This window comes from Bicyclus anynana, chromosome 4 (genome assembly GCF_947172395.1).
Source record: "Bicyclus anynana chromosome 4, ilBicAnyn1.1, whole genome shotgun sequence".
In the NCBI taxonomy this organism is placed as follows: domain Eukaryota; kingdom Metazoa; phylum Arthropoda; class Insecta; order Lepidoptera; family Nymphalidae; genus Bicyclus; species Bicyclus anynana.
In genome coordinates, this window is record NC_069086.1 from 6,910,131 (window position 1) to 6,927,935 (window position 17,805).

Sequence of the window (17,805 nt, forward strand, 5' to 3'; positions counted from 1 at the left end):
GACCAGTGGCTAGACCAGTGGCGCCTTTGCTTTCGTGTGAAAATTCTTATTTAATGTATTGCCTTATGTATGTATTTTCGAACCAATATACCTACTCTCATTCTTTGTATATCTTCTTGGTCGCATTCTTCATTGCTGAAGGTCGTGTCCGCACTGCATATTCCTTCCTTGTATATATTCTTCTATTTTTATGCAATAGATGTTTCATTTGTACGCAGGGTGGACGATCTGTTCAAGTTCCTGACGCACTGGGTGCCGGAGCGGTACGGGCCGCTGCGCGACGTGACCGCGCACGGCTACGAGCTCATCGACAGCGACACCGAGTGGGACGACGACGACTCCAAACCCGGACAGAAGGTTCGTTTGTACTCTCTTGAAATATGCAGTCTTGATATGTTATAGTCAGGGATCCGTAGAACATTAGGTACAACTGATTACTATCACGTTAATTTTTCGTAAGTAGCATCATCTCGATAAGACGATCAACTTTTTTATTTACGATAATTCTTGATTCTGATAGCTAACTGAGTTCCGGGAAATAAAAAATTCTGACGGTCGGAACGAGATAAAATACCACGCAATTTGTAGGACATTGTGGCTGTTAAGTTGTATAGCTATTAATTAATCAACAGTCAAAACAACATATGGTTAGTAACTACTTTTGATAGTTGATTTCTCATCGAGATGAAGCTACTCACGAAAAATTAACTTGTTAGTAATCAGTTGTAAAAAATTTTCTACGGATCCCGTATATACCCGTATATACGGATGTTTTATGTGTTTATAGCGACCGTTTTATTCACTCACTCAAATTTTAACAAGTTGACGTGTATAATTGCGCGGAGATCTAGCCTCAAACCATCTTGCCGCACAAATGATTACTATCATTATCTCCAATCATCAGTCATCAAGATAACGCCCTTTGTTTTACCTACTTTACATTTTAAGATTTCTCTTACATTATCATTATACTCATTTAACGAGAATATTTGATAGCATTAATATACCATATAACGGGTAGAAATACGACGATAATTATTTTTTTTTAATAAATATTTCAATAAGATTTGTTGGTTAGCTAACCAGTCACTACAATATAGTATGTATGTATTATGCCATTGAAGAATGTTATACTTTTTCAAATAACATTTTGAGAAGAGCTTTGAAATTTGAACAACTTAACATCAATTATTGTAAAAGATGTTTTTCAAGTTGACTTTCATCCCATTTCTGAAATTCTATTAATTACAAATCTATCCTTAGTTTTTGACTTTAAATAGCCCTGACCTTATTCACGAGATACTTGAAATTTTATATCTATAATAACATTAATAAATATAATTAATATAACCTTTCTCTTCTAGGAACGTTCCGGAAGCACAGGAGATGTATCAGATATCACAAGGGAGTCTTGGGAGGTAAGTTTTTCTCTTTAATACCTATACAAGATGGATAAATAACCATTCGTTTTTTTTCTAGAACAATTGACAGCGCCTTTCTAATTTATACACACAACGAACAAATGCATTTACCTCTCACATCACAATGCAGTACACATTTAACATGAGAATCAGGCAGTTGACTTTCCCGAAAATACTTCACGTTTTAGGTACTGTCGAAGTAAGGCTAGGTTCACACGGCATTGTCCTGCATGTTTTTACAGTACCTATATGTTTTAAGCAATTCATAGAACCGTACACAAGACAATACTGCAAAAAAGGTACACCGTATAATATACTTTTCGACAGTTATTAAATTTTTAGGCAATGCGCTGAGGCGTACTGTAAAAAACTTACAGGACAATGTAGTGTGTCTGACTTAAGAATGTAAATGTGAATACAGTTGATTGCACATTTACCTGAATTGTATCATATTTCTGAGAATTAACAATATGTCTTCATATAACATACTCTATGGTAAGCAGCCATCGGTTGACATTGACAACTGTCAGTACCTCAGTAAGGTTAGGATCCTTTTCATGACGGAAACCCTGCGGTTAAAACCCCAACTAAAATTTACAGTACCGTACACAAATGACAATAAGACCTCCATTACCAAATGACAATATGCGCCATTAAGACATTAGCGCCGCGTCTTGGGGACTTCTTTCATGAAAGGGACTATACACAGTATGCTAATCACATCGCGTCGTTTGTTTATATTGTGTAATGCTCATAGCTCCTGAAGGTTGCCGATACGTTTATATACCGACATACTCAGCGGTGTATTCGACGCGTCTGTTGATAACACCCCGACTAGTCGAGATGTCTGACTGAGCCATGAAGAAACAAGTACATTGTTTATAGATAGATAGGACATCGGGAGATTATTTATGGCCCGACGACTCAGTTGATAATGCGCCTGACTAGTAGTAGAGTTATCAACTGAGCCGTGAGATAATTGTTACTAAATATGTACTTGTATGTACTGTAATGGCCCGACAACTCTTTTGATAACGTGCCGACTATAACAAAGCACTTATTTCATATTTAGTTAGGAGGTAAAAAACAATCATGGTTTGACAACCGTCAGAAAATTTAAACAATATTCAGATCGTTAATGATCCTGATGAAGGTTGTCAACTCATCTCCATAACAACAGACTCAGTGGCACACACTTATCACTTTTAGTTAAGTATGTCACAGACAAATATTTGTATGATATTCCATTCCCGTATCAACCAAATCGATATTTTCATTTAGATAGTTATCTACGAAAAATTGTATCGCAAAATATACCGCATTGTTAATACTTTTAAATTAGATTAAAGCACGTGGGTTTTGACATTGAGAAGTCAAGTTTATTGAAACAAAGCGTTTTCTTGTAAATATAATTTGGAGAAAGAATGGAATTATAAAACTCCAATATATTAATACAATTTTTAATTTAAATACTTAAATAGCTTTATTTACGATTATTTAGTAGTTAGAGACGTAGAGTAGGTATTTTACGTGTCAATTTCACTTATCTGTGAACTTGACTGACCGTAGCTCTGGTGAAGGTCACTGTCACAACACAGTCTGTGTTATATAAAGCGTTGTTGTGGTATGACCACAACAACGCTCGAAGGAATTTTGTTATATATGGGGAAACTTTAAATTAAAGGAACACGTGCAAGAATAAACCAATCAAACAATTACGATAAGACAGCTATTACTAACCCATTTGGTCTATTACTACACTTTTAATGACCTCATTGGTTTTTTTTTAATTATTGCTTTACAACCGAGAGGTATCGATCGATTTTAGGTATCGATTACCAGCTAGGCGCAATTTTGGAATATTTATTATAGGTCTTTGGAGCTACCACGATTAAGATTTAGACGTACATATCTCCAAGCGATGTAGCGTTTCTATATGATGCTTCAATACCTTTTGGGAATATTGATATATATTCATTTTAGACAGCATCGTAATTTTCAAACATTAAGTATAAAAAGTAATATATACCCACGCTATCTAATGGAAAACGCTTTTTTATGACTCGTAATGTCATAAAAAGCAAATACCACAGTACACACTACTAATCAACTAAAGTATGGTTAAAAATAAGTCAGTACAAGTATTTTATTTTTTCTATAAGAATTTAAGTACAATTGAACTAATACTAGTACAGTGATAATGGCGTAAACGCACGCCCAAGATTTAAACGATTACGAACCGATTATATCAAGCGTCTTTTGCATTACTTATTATGTGTTGACAATCGGCAATAACTTAATAAAGTAACCGATAAGATTTTATCAAGTTAATAGGGATAATGTAACCATCATAAACGCGTCAAAAACAACAATTATTATTAATGTAATCGTGGGTGATATAAATTTTCGAAGATAATGCGGTTTTATTGATCATATGCACATGGTTGAAGCAGTAAAATACATACCTATTCGTTACTATTATTATGGAAATGAAAAATCAACTTACAGATATATTCCACGAATAGGTATATTAAAGATTATTTTAGAATGACGTGTTTGTATTGTCAGTTTTTCATTATTCATTACTCTAATTTGCGAAATCGGTACCATGCACTCAGATACACTTTATGACTTCATGTATCAATGTATCACATATTTATTACATCTACTTTCAAGAAATATTACAAGACATTTTACCATCTACTTACTATTTGGCTACAAACGGCGAAGGACATTTTAAACTGTCACAATATTCTGCATCTTCATTATATACTAAGACAGATATATGTTAAATATTTACTCTTCATACCAACGCCATACATTTCAGTAATGTATATATCATACAAGTATATATCGTAAAAGTTATATCTACTGTATATACCGATACGTTATATGTGTATATTTAAATGTTGCATGGCTATCGTTAAAACTAAAATGTACCACTAATCCCATGCGATTGCGCGTAGCTGCTGAAGGCGCCGTACGTCAAGGTATATTCTATAATGAAGAGCCAGGCCGAAGCCCTGGGCGACTCCCTCGGCGAGGAACCGCAACCAGAGGTATTCGTTCACTTCAGAGACCTCTAGAGACCCTATCCATCTTGTCTGTACTAGCTTTAGAGACACCGTATTTATATGCCCTTGAAAAGCATAATGTTATGTGCTATATATACCAGTAAATGTTCATCTTATACTTCTACAAAATACATACATTTATAGATATAAAATACCGAAAATGTTCTAGAAGTAAGCACTGATGCATGTATTGCTCGGACTGTTACAAGAATACTAATGTGATTTGGTACATGTAAAAATGCTAAATGTGTTTTTGATTCGAATAATTTGAGCGGTAACACGGATTTTATTTAAACAGTACATATACTATACATATATGTATGTGCAAAGTTGCACGTATCATATGACTGTGTATTTTATGAACTATAAACTAGACGTTGTTTACAATATTTTTATTATGACGATAATATAGTGATTGATATGCAATGAACTATTTATGTTGTGTTTCCTATATAAAACGTAATATTCTAGGTAACAATTTTACACTGATTTCTGAAAATGCCAAGTCACGTTCAGTATTTGCCCAAGTATCTAATCCTTCGTAGTGCGGACGAATGCACATAATATAGTGTTTCAGTGATTCATGTTTATTGCACCACCCCTAGAAAACGGAATGACATTGTTGTTTTGAAGAAAACTACATCTATATATACTAATGATGTTTCGTGTTAGTCATATACGGTCTTATAAATAAAATATATATTTTAAAAAGTGATGCAAGCGGCACAGTTATTATACAGCTCATTAAAGAGGTGTGTCATAATAATCGTTATATTAATGGAACGATACATTAAAACTATCTTAATTGCCTATTTCATCAATTTCAATGACTCTTTGGTACAATTGTTATTATTAACCATATCTGAATAGATGCTAGGTTTGTTTACCAACCGCGTCCTTTTAGAACAATTTAGTCAATCTAGAAATTAAAAATTGTGTCTCCTTTGGTTTTATGCTGATTCGGCCGTGGCTATATAACAGCAAATATAAGCTATGTGATTAACCGTTCCGGTACTATGCCGCTTAGAAACCATTCATGAAACATGAATAGTATATTATTTATGGGACCGTTAGTAAATGTAAAATCTGTGTCTGTCTATCTTTAGAATTTTAAGTCTTGTAGATATTATTATTAAGCTCCTAATTATACAAAATGATACTAGAATCACTATCTGAATTTCACTTTGTTAATTTTATTTCCAAGTCAAGTTTTCCTATTATATGCGTTGATTACGTCATACTACTTTAATTTATATTCTAACCGTAGTCCACGTAATTATATGAAGGTCAAATTAAATCGTAATATTTTTATAGTCAGAAATACTAGGTGTAATAAAATACATAATATTGATATCGTTTCAACTGACTTTTGGCCAATTTTATGCTGAGGCTAATGACCTACTCCTATATGTGCACTCTGTTTTCCGTCACTCACATATTCCGATGAGACGGCAGATTGATATGAACGGAAAGAGACCAGGCGTCGAACCGTCGGCTTTACCTACGTGTTTACTGAGTCACAAAAGTGTACCAACGATGGATTTCAGGCTCCTATAGAGATTTTTCTTGAAAAAAAAAAATCAAAACAACCTTTTATTGTTGATCGTAGTTATGGTAATTTCTTATACGCATGTCTTGGGTATGAAACTCTCTCCCTTAAGTCAGTGTTACCTAATTCTTACAACTTGGGCATCTTTATGATTAGAGTATGAGTAGAATAGGTATCTTCAATCAGGTCTAGCGTGAGCTTATTCCATATAAAAAAAACGAGTGCGCTTCGGGACGCTTGACAGAAGTGACAACTTCAACTTTTGCGTGAGAGAAAGTGAAGCCAGACAGTGACGCTGTAACTCGTTACGTTGCGAATCGGTTTACCCAAAGAAGTAATTACTTAAAAAAAGTACTGGTGTGTCAAACCCTAAAATTATCTGCAGCCTGACACGGAAAATAAGGCAGCTACAACAATAAAACATACATTACGAAATAGCACAGTAAACACTATTTATGTTACAGTGGGGAATGGTCGAACAATGGGCTCCATGCAATTCAGGCTGTCATGTAATCAGCTCTCGTTAGCTGACAGTCTGTCAGCTCGACACTATTGCACAACGTCATGCTACACTTGTCTAATGGCATTGGGTCTAATCTCTGACCAGGCCCGGTCGTGCATGGATGGTTGGATGAAGGATAAATTGGATTTAATAATAACCGACTTCCATTCCATATTTTACACACATCCATGTTTTATGAATAGAAACGGTTTGTTTACTTCGCGGAAGTTCATGTTTTAATCGTACCTACCATAAATATAAAATACTAGCTGACGCCGCGCGGTTTCATCCGCGTGGTTCCCGTCACCTTCGGAATACGGGAATAAAATAGCCTTCCTCGATAAATGGGCCATCTAACACTAAAATATTTTTTCAAAACGGACCAGTAGTTCCTGAGATTAGCGCGTTCAATCAAACAAACAAACAAACAAACTCTTCAGCTTTATAATATTAGTATAGATGATATGCGCTCGAGACACATTACCCTCTTTCTGTCGCGGTCGGGTATTTATAAGAGTAATGTACCATGCTCTCTTTGGGTTTTATATTCCTACTCGTAGATGAAAACAAGATATGATCTGAATACAGCTTGATGAAAAACTCCTTCCAATATATTTTCATAGTCTAAGAGTTTTAAATTGAATTAATAATAATGTGCCGATATTGTAGACTTATATTGATCTCATGCAAGTTTACAAGTTGACATTAGATTAGTTACATATTATATAATTGTATGTTTAATCATAAGTTTTATAGCAAAAGCGAATAATTGTATCCTTTTGTAAGACGGAAAAATTTTTGAATATCTAAATGCAGGCATTATTTTTCGTACGTTTGTTACGTCCATTGAATTATTAATTTACTTTCTCAAATCTCACAATATATACGAGCAGATAGGTTCTTTTCACTCCATATTGTTCCAAGATTTTAGATTGACTAACTTAACCTTGAAGTAAGTTAAACATTCGTCTGAATCCAGAACTTGTTGTCGAATTTCGATGACAGCACGTACTATCCATTTTATACACGTTGTATAATGAAATGACTCTAATGAAGCCTTATTATGGGATCCAGTTGTTAGTAATGATTAGCGTTGCGTCCTGTTCTATTCGTCATTGTCACACTACCGCGCATCATACGAGCTGATGCTAGAGGCCTTTAATATTCTATATAAAGAAATATTAAAGAATATTTTTCGAAAAGTTGCAGCAAAGCTGGTGAATGAGGACAGGATTTTTCATATCATGCCGAGAAAATATTAAAATTTAGCGGACCATGTATTTTTCGGGATAAAACGTAGATGTCGCTATCTTTCATTGAACCTATTACAATAGGTTCGCCGTTCTAGAGATTAACCCCGAAAAACAGAAAAACAGATACTTAGACAAAAATAAAAAAAAAACTATAGTATAATTTTAATATCGTGTGAATATGAATAAGCACTTGAAAGAACACAATTATTTTTAAATCACACACAGGCAGACACTTCAATTTTATTTATATAATTATTGATAACGCTTTAAATGAGGAGATCCGTGGAACCGAACAACCGAAAAAAATAACCGATGGTGTTATCGGTTTTTTTTTCGATTGAAGCCAAGTCTTTGGAGAGATTTATGTTTCAGAAAATATGTGAAGCGGTTGTTATATTTTTGTTGATTGTAACCAATAAATAAACTTTTAAATTGTTAAGCAATTAAATGTTATTGAACTGATAACTAGAGAAAGCAATAAACATACATAAACAGTCGACTCATAAAATTAATATATACGACCATTTCGAGCAATAAAAACGTAACGAACATTGAATGCTCTTAATTTTTTTTTGGAGTTTACTCCTTAAGAATCGATTTTTCATATATAGCCCCCGGTATGAAAAAAATATGAGCAGTAAAATTCGATGATCGAATGACAGCGTTATGATTTTTGTGCACAACCTTTTCTGCGCACCTATCACTCTTCAGGCATAAGTATTGAGACGTACATAGTGTATGCTGCGAGGCAACATACACCTATTTAGACAGTCGATCACCATTCATGTATCGGAGCTGACACACACTTTTTGCTGATTGTGTAAGTGCCATAGGCTCCCGAGGGTTTTTGGCGAGTGCATTAGCATCGCCTGATGGGGCCCAAAGACAAAAGCAGAAGAAATGGGCGGAACGACTCTAAGGGTGTCTCTTCTGAGACTCTGACCTCAGCTTAGAAAATAGTTTTTTATGATAAACAAAGCATAGATGTTCAGTCAGTCCGACATAAAATTTTTAGAAGTTTGACATTGTCTATCAATATGTCATAAATTTTCAGTTTTAATATTTATCTTAATAATTATCAAGTTTATTAAATCAAGAAATTGATCTTGAAAACATTTGTAAAATATAAAAAAATGGAAATTCATAGAGTTAGTACCTATTTAATATATTTCACATACAGTAAAAGGTATCGAAAAGTTTACGCTTTCCAAAATTACCTTTTCACACGTCGATTTAATGTTTTCACAAAAACACCTGGTTCTGTTTTCACGAAACTTGGGTATTCAAGGTTGTTATTTCATTCGTGTAAAAATGTATTTTGTATTAAAAAATCTTCAGTCACTTACATATTAACTAAGCAGTCATTTGACCAATTATGGTCAGGCAGAGCCTGATCTCCGATAGACAAAGAAAAAAGGAAAAAAACTTACCCTTTCCAAAATTAGCTTTAATATGTTTTAACAATAAATTAAGCCCGGGTCTGTTTCCATGAAACTTGGGTATTCAAGGTTGTTATTTCATTCGTGTAAAAATGTATTTTGTATTAAAAAATCTCCAGTCTTACATATTAACTATAGTAAGCAGTAATTTGATCGATTATGATCCAGAGCCTGATCTCCGATAGACAAAGAAAAAATACTTACATATTAATATTAATACAATATAATCAGTCTACCTTTACGCAAAACCTTTAATGAGGACATACGAGGAACACAAGGATACACAGTAGATATTATTGTTCCCGAGTAATAGATCTTCGCATATTAGGTTTACTATATCGCTTCCGTAACATAGCCGTTCATACAAGGTATAATATTATATTGTATCGCTCTGTAACATATAAAAAAAAATCTATTTAACTCTTAAAATTGACTATTATCACGTTCAAAATATTACCTAAAAACGTCACTACAGAAAAAAAATATATTTCCTATACCGATTGTGTGTAAAAAAACGGTTTTGTGTTTGCAAGGGCGAAAAAGTAACAAATGAATCGTAGTGAAATAGACCCTTTGAAGACCTTACTCGTATTAATAGAAAACAATTAGACTTGGAAACCTTACCTTGTACTTCTTTGTGGGATAATTTCGCTGTTTGTTTTCTATTTACGGTAACTTTTTTTAGTTTTAAGAAAGTTTACTGTCTGTGTGTTGTCTGTGTACTTAAACATGTGTGTCTGTCACTACCATCGAAGCTACTAAACGAATTGTACCAAATATGGAGTTTTTTCAATAGAAAGCTGACGTTGAAAATAAGGTGATTTTGTGTTTGATCAAGATCAGATACGTCGATTCAAAGTTATCATTGTTGTCAACTAAATTATTGATTTTTTGATTGGGTTTCCAAAATATTTATTTTATCTTTTAACACGCTTTCTATTAGCTTCACTTGTAACTATGTATGTAAGAAAATATTGGAATCTTAATTTGACCCACTTTCCGGTCATCGATTAGGATGAAATTTTGCACACGCTCTGAATTCTGATGACATGACTAGCTAAGAAACGTCATTACAAACCCAATATGGCGGCCTCCTCAATCACTTGTTACTATGTAAGAAAGACAAATCTTGGAATCTTTTTTTTTAATATTTACAAGTTAGCCCTTGACTACAATCTCACCTGATGGTAAGTGATGATGCAGTCTAAGATGGAAGCGGGCTAACTTGTTAGGAGGAGGATGAAAATCCACAATCCTTTCGGTTTCTACACGACATCGTACCGGAACGCTAAATCGCTTGGCGGTACGCCTTTGCCGGTAGGGTGGTAACTAGCCACGGCCGAAGCCTCCCACCAGCCAGACCTGGACTAATTAAGAAAATCTCAATCTGTCCAGCCAAGGATCGAACCCAGGACCTCCGATTTGTAAATCCACCGCGCATATCACTGCGCCACGGAGGCCGTCGAATCCTAATATGACCCACTTTCCGGTCATCGATTAGGATGAAATTTTGCACACGCTCTGAGTTCTGATGACATGGTTAGCTAAGAAACGTCATTACAAATCAACCCCCATGAGATTGCACTGATTGCGAGTTATTTACTATTCGTCTTAAGAAGTTCCATCGTACATAGCCTACTCCTATCTTTAGTAGATCGCCTTTTAAACTGCCTTTTCTATGTTCGATAGTCAACCGATCTACTGACGTGAATTAAAAAAAAATGTTCATTTGCTGCAAATGTCAACTTCCAGTTTCTACGTTGTCTAAAGAATGTTCTCGAACACAGAACAGTAAGTACTTAATCCTAATTGTAAACAATATGTACCTAGGTAATCTGACTCTAGGACCAATCAAGTTATTACGCTCCACAAAGCATCCCGGCCGCACTTTTATTCCTTTTAATACAAAGGTTAATTGATGGTGTCTTGTTTCTGTGTTCTCATCAGAGCAAGTGAAGCCGGCTGAGTTTCCACATTCTGGAAATAACGAGTTGGACTATATTTTTATTGTACAAATTGCGTGGCTAATTGTTTAACTGCCTCGTTGGTTCAGTTGTTAGCCTTTGTGACTTGGGATCACTAGATCCTGGGTGCGGACCCTGGGCCAAGCTTACTGGGATTCAATTTCTCCGAGCCTGAAGATGGGAAATTAGAAATTGGCAATTGGAAAGGGAGTTTGAGTATCTTTAAATTGTTGATTTCGATGTGCAAATGAAAATATAAATGTATTAGGATTTTTATATATTTCTATAAAAAACACAGCGTCATTTAGCCACAAAGTAAGCGTAGCTTTTGTTACGGATACCCACCAGCGGCGAATAGTTACCTTTAAAATCCATATATATTCATTGTTTTATTGTTTCTCATATATCTATAGATACATCTATAGATATATGAGAAACCGGAGTTAGTACCACGCTGAATGAATTTCCTTTTCTTTGGGACGGCTTACCTTCGTCTAAATCCATCCTTCGCCACTGATACCCACATAATTGATGAATGTAGGTATATCATGTGTATAATAATATTTACAAGCATACACAACTTCATGTGAAATTCTGTATTTTAATTTTATATAAGTACCTACGAGTAACTTCCTTTCTTCCAAAAATTACTAACTAAAATTTGCTGCGTCAAAAGCTTTCATGTAGGCATAGCTTATCACAAAAACATAGGTACCGTAATCTGATAAGACTGAAAGCAGTAAATGTGTTACTTTTGTTATTTGATGTTTTAAATCAATAATTTTGACTTCGTGACTTCAATCGCGCTTTCCTCCGTTCACACTTATTTAAAAAAGTTTTTCTTAAATGCAAATTTTATAGTGCACCAGGCTGTGCATTTCTATCATTCCATGCTTAGATAAATAGTATAGGATTGTTTGTAATGTCTTCTTAGGCATATTCCAATGGGAATAGGATCTGAAATCTGAGCCCGCGGGCTACAAGGTGTATATTTGTATACAGGGTGCTCGGGAGCATTTCCCATAACTCTAGGGTTATATTCTTTAAGGAAAGTTACTAAAAGTGTCTAAGGAACGAGGAAAAGAAATATTTTTTAGTCATAGAAAGTGTGTTCTAAAATATTTATTTTAGAACACACGTTAGAAACGAATAGATCTTAAATAATTATGTCCCTTAAATCGTATCCTTATATTATGACCTAGTCAAACTTACTTCATTGATAAATATCATTAATCAAAAATGGTGTTTCTTTCAAGTAAAAAAAAAATTGTTATGCAGTTTATGTGCAAATGTCAACACCTTGAAGTTATGGGAAATACTCCCGAGCACCCTGTATATGAACGTTATACATAAATTCGCCGGTTACATCATCGCTTTAGACACAGTAGACTTTAGATGTTGTTTTGACAAATTATCTGAAGTAATTTGCATGTCGCCATAAGCACTTGTTTTGTATTGGTTACATTTCAATTAACAGTTGGGATCAACGCAATAATCGCCAAATGTTAATCGCCACTAATTGTCACGTCTCGCGAAGTGTTTTGCGGGGGTCAGGAGGTCTCTACACAATGATGTATAATAATATGTCTCGAGTTCCCGCTCATTTACTCTGAAGATGTTATTGTCGTGGCTTTGAATTTTTTCTTTTTAAAACGATTCTTCTGATGACTCATAAACCAACAGACGAACGGCTCAATGTCGAATGACAGTTTGCTGAGTAACAGTATAAGAGAAAAAAAGCTACTCGGTGTCACTTGCGTTCTCGTTTCCCTGGTAATACAGGAATGAAATATAGCCCATGTTACTAGCTGATAACGTAGCGTTCCATTGGTGAAAGGATTATTAAAATCGTTCGAGTAATTGCGGAGCTTATTCAGTTTAGTGATACGAGCTGTATTTTATGATAGATCATAAAGTAAAGGTTGCCTGTAAAGTAGTTAAAAACTAGATATCGCGATTAATTACTTACCAATTAACAAAAATAATTTGTATAAAAAATCAATGATTGTAGATTTTTTATGGTATTGGTATATTTATTGGTATATTAATTAATGCCAGCACTACATAGCTACTAACATTTAATCACTTCACTAAGAAGCTATGTCTGGCACAGGATTTTAAATTTTTGTTCAAATAAGCGCATAAACAGCGGTGTGAATCAAAGTTTTCAAAGTCAACGCTATATGGAAAAATGTAGTTGCGGGGCAGTTTTGGCTTCGGCCGTGGCTAGTTACCACCCTACCGTCAAAGACGTACCGCCAAGCGATTTAGGATTCCTGTACCATGTCGTGTAGAAACCGAAGGGAGTGTGGATTTTCATACTCCTCCTAACAAGTTAGCCCGCTTCCATCTTAGATTGCATCATCACTTACTATCAGGTGAGATTGTAGTCAAGGGTTAACTTATAAAGAATAAAAAAAAAGTCTGGTACTTACTTAAAAATGTACAAATAAGTACTCCTTTTATATGTCCTCGCACAAATGTTGTAAGGTTCTACTCCTATATGTAGCGTCGACATAAAGCTAAGGCATTTTCGTTACTTAGAATTTGTAAAAATAAAAATTGGGCAAAACAAATCTGTTATTTAGTGATCCATGTACTCGTATAAAGCAAACAGATTTTGATGTTTTTGCCATTCATCGGAATCTATTGTTGTGAACAAAGTTTAACTAAATAGCTATAGGTACAAATTTTTTATCAACACTTTACTCACTCTTCATTGTTACCGTTCAGTATTTGTCGGAATTTCTATTAATGGCGTTAATGTTTGCGCTAAACATAGCGGTTTGACTAAATTTAGATTAGGTATAATATTTATGAGTATGTATAATCTATTTGAAGTTATTAGATTGAAGATTAAATTTCGCTAATGACGTTATAGCGTTCTTAACTTTTTACATCACCAGCAAACAATAGAGTATAGGATTATTTTTATCTTCTGATCATCACACTAAGGCTTAAGTTTGTAATGGAGATAGATTATACCCTGGATTAACATATTGGCTACTTTTTATCCCAGAAAGCCCCAGGTTTCCTTTTACTCTCCAGTTTATTACAGCATCAAGCCGTGTATTCCAAACACAATCACGTGGGCGTGAAAACTGCTAGGCTATTCTGTACGATATTTTTATAACTCGCAAGTGCGAGTTTCGAATTCACCTCTATCTCTCTCTCTGTTTAACACGATACTATAGAATGAGAAAGATGAGAAAGCGGTGAATTCGAAACTCGCACTTGCGAGTTATACAGAACATCGTTAGAGAATAGCCGTGCTGATCTCTCTCAGCTCACAAACCCCACCCCGCCGATCAAACGACACTCTTGAGAGATATTTTTCATAGATGACGCACGTATTTAATTTTTCTCACAGCAACTGAGAAATGACGTGGCGAGTATAACCACGAAGCACAGTTAGTGTAAAATATGTTTCAATAATACCCATAGTGAGGTAGTAAGGTACTTAAAACGCTCATTCCATGCGTCGCTTATATTTTAGTATTCAATGCAAATGCAAAAATGCATTAATTTGTAAAATACTGGGCATAATATAATCCTATTGCATCTAGAATATTATAGTTGCATATACTTTATGGTGAAAAGGAACAGAATTAATACATTTTTGTGTTAAAAAGATTATTCACGTATCACACTTGACTTTTAACAAAAATTAGCTTAAGCTTCAAATTTTACAAAAGGATCCTTAAATTGAAAAATATTGTTGGAAGTCTCCTCATATCTTTCGAAGACCTATCCCAACTATATGGCACACTATGAGATAATCGAGTGAAATAAAATTATCCCCATTTTTCTTGTAGGTAGGGGAAGTACCGAAAAAAAATATTTTTCAAAATTTTTGTAGGGATGATAATTAGTCCAATGTTCTGTACTAGGTAAAAATAGATTCATATAATATCAAAAAGTTCCAATAATACATAGTGTGCATATCTTGATTTACAGTAATGAGCTATACATATACATAGAAGAGGAAGTACAAATACAGTAATTTTAATAGGTTTAACTTTGAGTTTGAGTTTAATCGAAATTGTATTGTTATTATTGGGTGACGTTGCCCTTGGTATACCTAAAGGCGAAGAGTAAATATTATTATGTTTTCAATACTCGATGTTTAACTGTTTAACATAATACAATTAAAATATTTAAGTCTGTGTGTTTGCACATGTGTAAATTATAGCACGTTGGACTCTTGAATGGGAGGTGTAAAGATCACATACATTAGCCAGCGTCGGTGTCACCTTTGCGAGAATCAAGCGACGCCGAGTGAGCCACCTGCTCGTATTCATTAGCATTACTCATATGTACACATCGGATTATGTATATATGATTATGCATTTGCATGTTTGCATATGCAAATGCATGTAATTCTATTTTTATAGCGTCATTGCATATTTATTATTTTGGTACTTTTACATTGATAGTGCGTGCCTATTAGATGGTAATACGTGTTAGATGCGTCGAATTGATTTCTTTTACAAATAAATAAATTAATTAAACAAATAAAAAAACCCGACTGCATAAAGTATAAAAAACCTTAAAAGAAAAAAACAAGCTCAGTCCAGAAGTGTAGAAAGCAATTAGCAAACGAAGTAGTTTAAAATTTTGAATATGCTATTGCAATCCATCCAGCCAGCTGGCATTTAAAGATCCATCCATTAAAAAAATATTGCGTGTGTTGCAACACATTTCATCAATGCATCCGAATATAATGTTAAAATAAACGTAAATCCTAATAATAAATGGTTATTGTTTGCGCATATTATGCCAATTTTTAGTACATCTTTTAGCATTTTGATAGTATTTAATATAATACGATATATTGCTGTCTCAATAGCTTGATTGAAACGTCTTGAAATCGATCCTCGGATCCTGAAATACGTAAAACATACTTTTTATAAAAAAAAGTGTAAATTCTCGAATATGTTGAAATTAGCTTCGACAATAAATTAAATGCAACGCGCGGAAATCGAACTCTTTTTAAATTTCAGTTAACCTCTTAAAGACTGAGCTATTGTGGCATAAACAAATAAACAGTGAGAAAAATAAATATAATATTAACTTTTTAATTAGCCACAGGTACAAAGTATAATTTTATGCGGAACTCACACCTTACGTATTCGCGAGGCACAAGACCTGTTATTCATAAATAACTTGAACTACGTGTTAAAACGCATAGCGTACGATTTTCGCCACCAGCAGCGTAGCGGGGTCGGCTTTGGCTTCATTAACCGCGTGCCTTTCTTTTAGCTAGTTCCCCAGGCGCGCGACACCGCTGTAGTCGCCTCTCGGACGCATTGCACGTATACCTCAATGTATACATATTTACACTGCGTCTTATAAGTTGCAGTATCGAACAGTTACCGTCAGTGTATCACTGCTCCAGGCTCAGTGTACCACAGTAACACTGTATACAAACAGTTGTTTATAAGCGTGCGTTCGTCGTGTCGTATTCAGTAGCGATACAGCGTCAGGGCAGTGGCAAATCTAAATACAGAGCTGGCAAGTGGCAGTGCGTGTTGTTTATGTTTTCATTCGTGTGTGTTTTTTGCATCGTGTAGTGTATATGCACGCGATTTGATGTGGAAAAACTCGTTTTGCACAAATGCAGACTATGAAATGGATAGAAATGGTGCGGCTCGGTCCTACGTCACCGGAAAGGTCTTCAACTTTCGACAGCGATAAGGTGAGACTGCCCACTCTACACTTCCGTACCGTTAGCGGATGTAGAGTATACGTGATTGAAATAAATATTTAAAAGATTTTGTTTTCGGTAAATTATCATTCAAGGATTAGGTACTTGATAGCAGCGATTTGTTTACATCATTTGATACATCATTGCTCATTAAACATATTTTGTAACAAAAAAACCAACGTCTAAATGCGATAATATCGTATAAAGAATAAAGTACCTACGTATTTGAATACGTGCGGGTGATTATTATCTTTTAAGGTTGCGATCTTTACTGTAAACGTATTTTCCTATGTAAATTCAAATTCAAATTGAAAATTTATTTATTTCAATTAAGCTTAGTTTACAAGCATTTTTGGAAGGTCAAGATTATGTCATAATTTAATTAAATCTAATGGTGGTAATAATAGTCGAAAACTTAAAATTAAAGTTACGCGGGTTCCAAACGCGCCTTGGTCCGAGAAGAGCCCACAACAAACTCAGCCAAGGATTATTTTATGTATATACAATAAGAATAAGCTGTAGATTTTAAATGAGCCTATGTCATGCCTATTAGTTTTTGTGTATTGTGTAGGTGTAGGTCACTCACAAGTCTCTACTTATAGACGGAGAGCCTGCGTACTCCAGACCTTCACCTTTTTATAAACCTTAAAGTTTGTCAGCTCATACTTCTACCATATAAAGTACAGTAGCCAATTATGGAGGTTTAACCGTAGTGGCTTTGGGAGATAGCAGGTTTTAAGGATCCAGACCCTCAACCGTCTATAAGAAAAATATACTTTATACTTATATTATTATGCCGATAATAATATAAGTATAAAGTATATTTTTCTTATATTATTATCGGCATAATATGGGAAATGATATCCCCATTTACCAGACACTTGACACTATGGCAA

The 17,805-nt window shown here is 34.5% G+C and overlaps 1 protein-coding gene across 13 annotated transcripts in view; it reads left to right on the forward strand.

Moving 5' to 3' along the window:
* LOC112054318 (TLD domain-containing protein 2) overlaps window positions 1–17,805 on the forward strand; it is a 180,121-nt gene that overhangs the window by 140,431 nt on the left and 21,885 nt on the right. For 9 of the 13 annotated variants that reach the window (XM_052881414.1, XM_052881415.1, XM_052881416.1 and 6 more), the window contains 3 exons: window positions 219–357; window positions 1,365–1,418; window positions 4,388–4,480. In XM_052881414.1, coding sequence (XP_052737374.1) covers window positions 219–357; window positions 1,365–1,418; window positions 4,388–4,480 — 286 coding nt within the window. Of the gene's footprint in view, window positions 1–218; window positions 358–1,364; window positions 1,419–4,387; window positions 4,481–16,480; window positions 16,901–17,805 lie in introns of those variants that run through there. The other 4 variants (XM_052881418.1, XM_052881413.1, XM_024094058.2 and 1 more) reach the window with 2 other exon arrangements.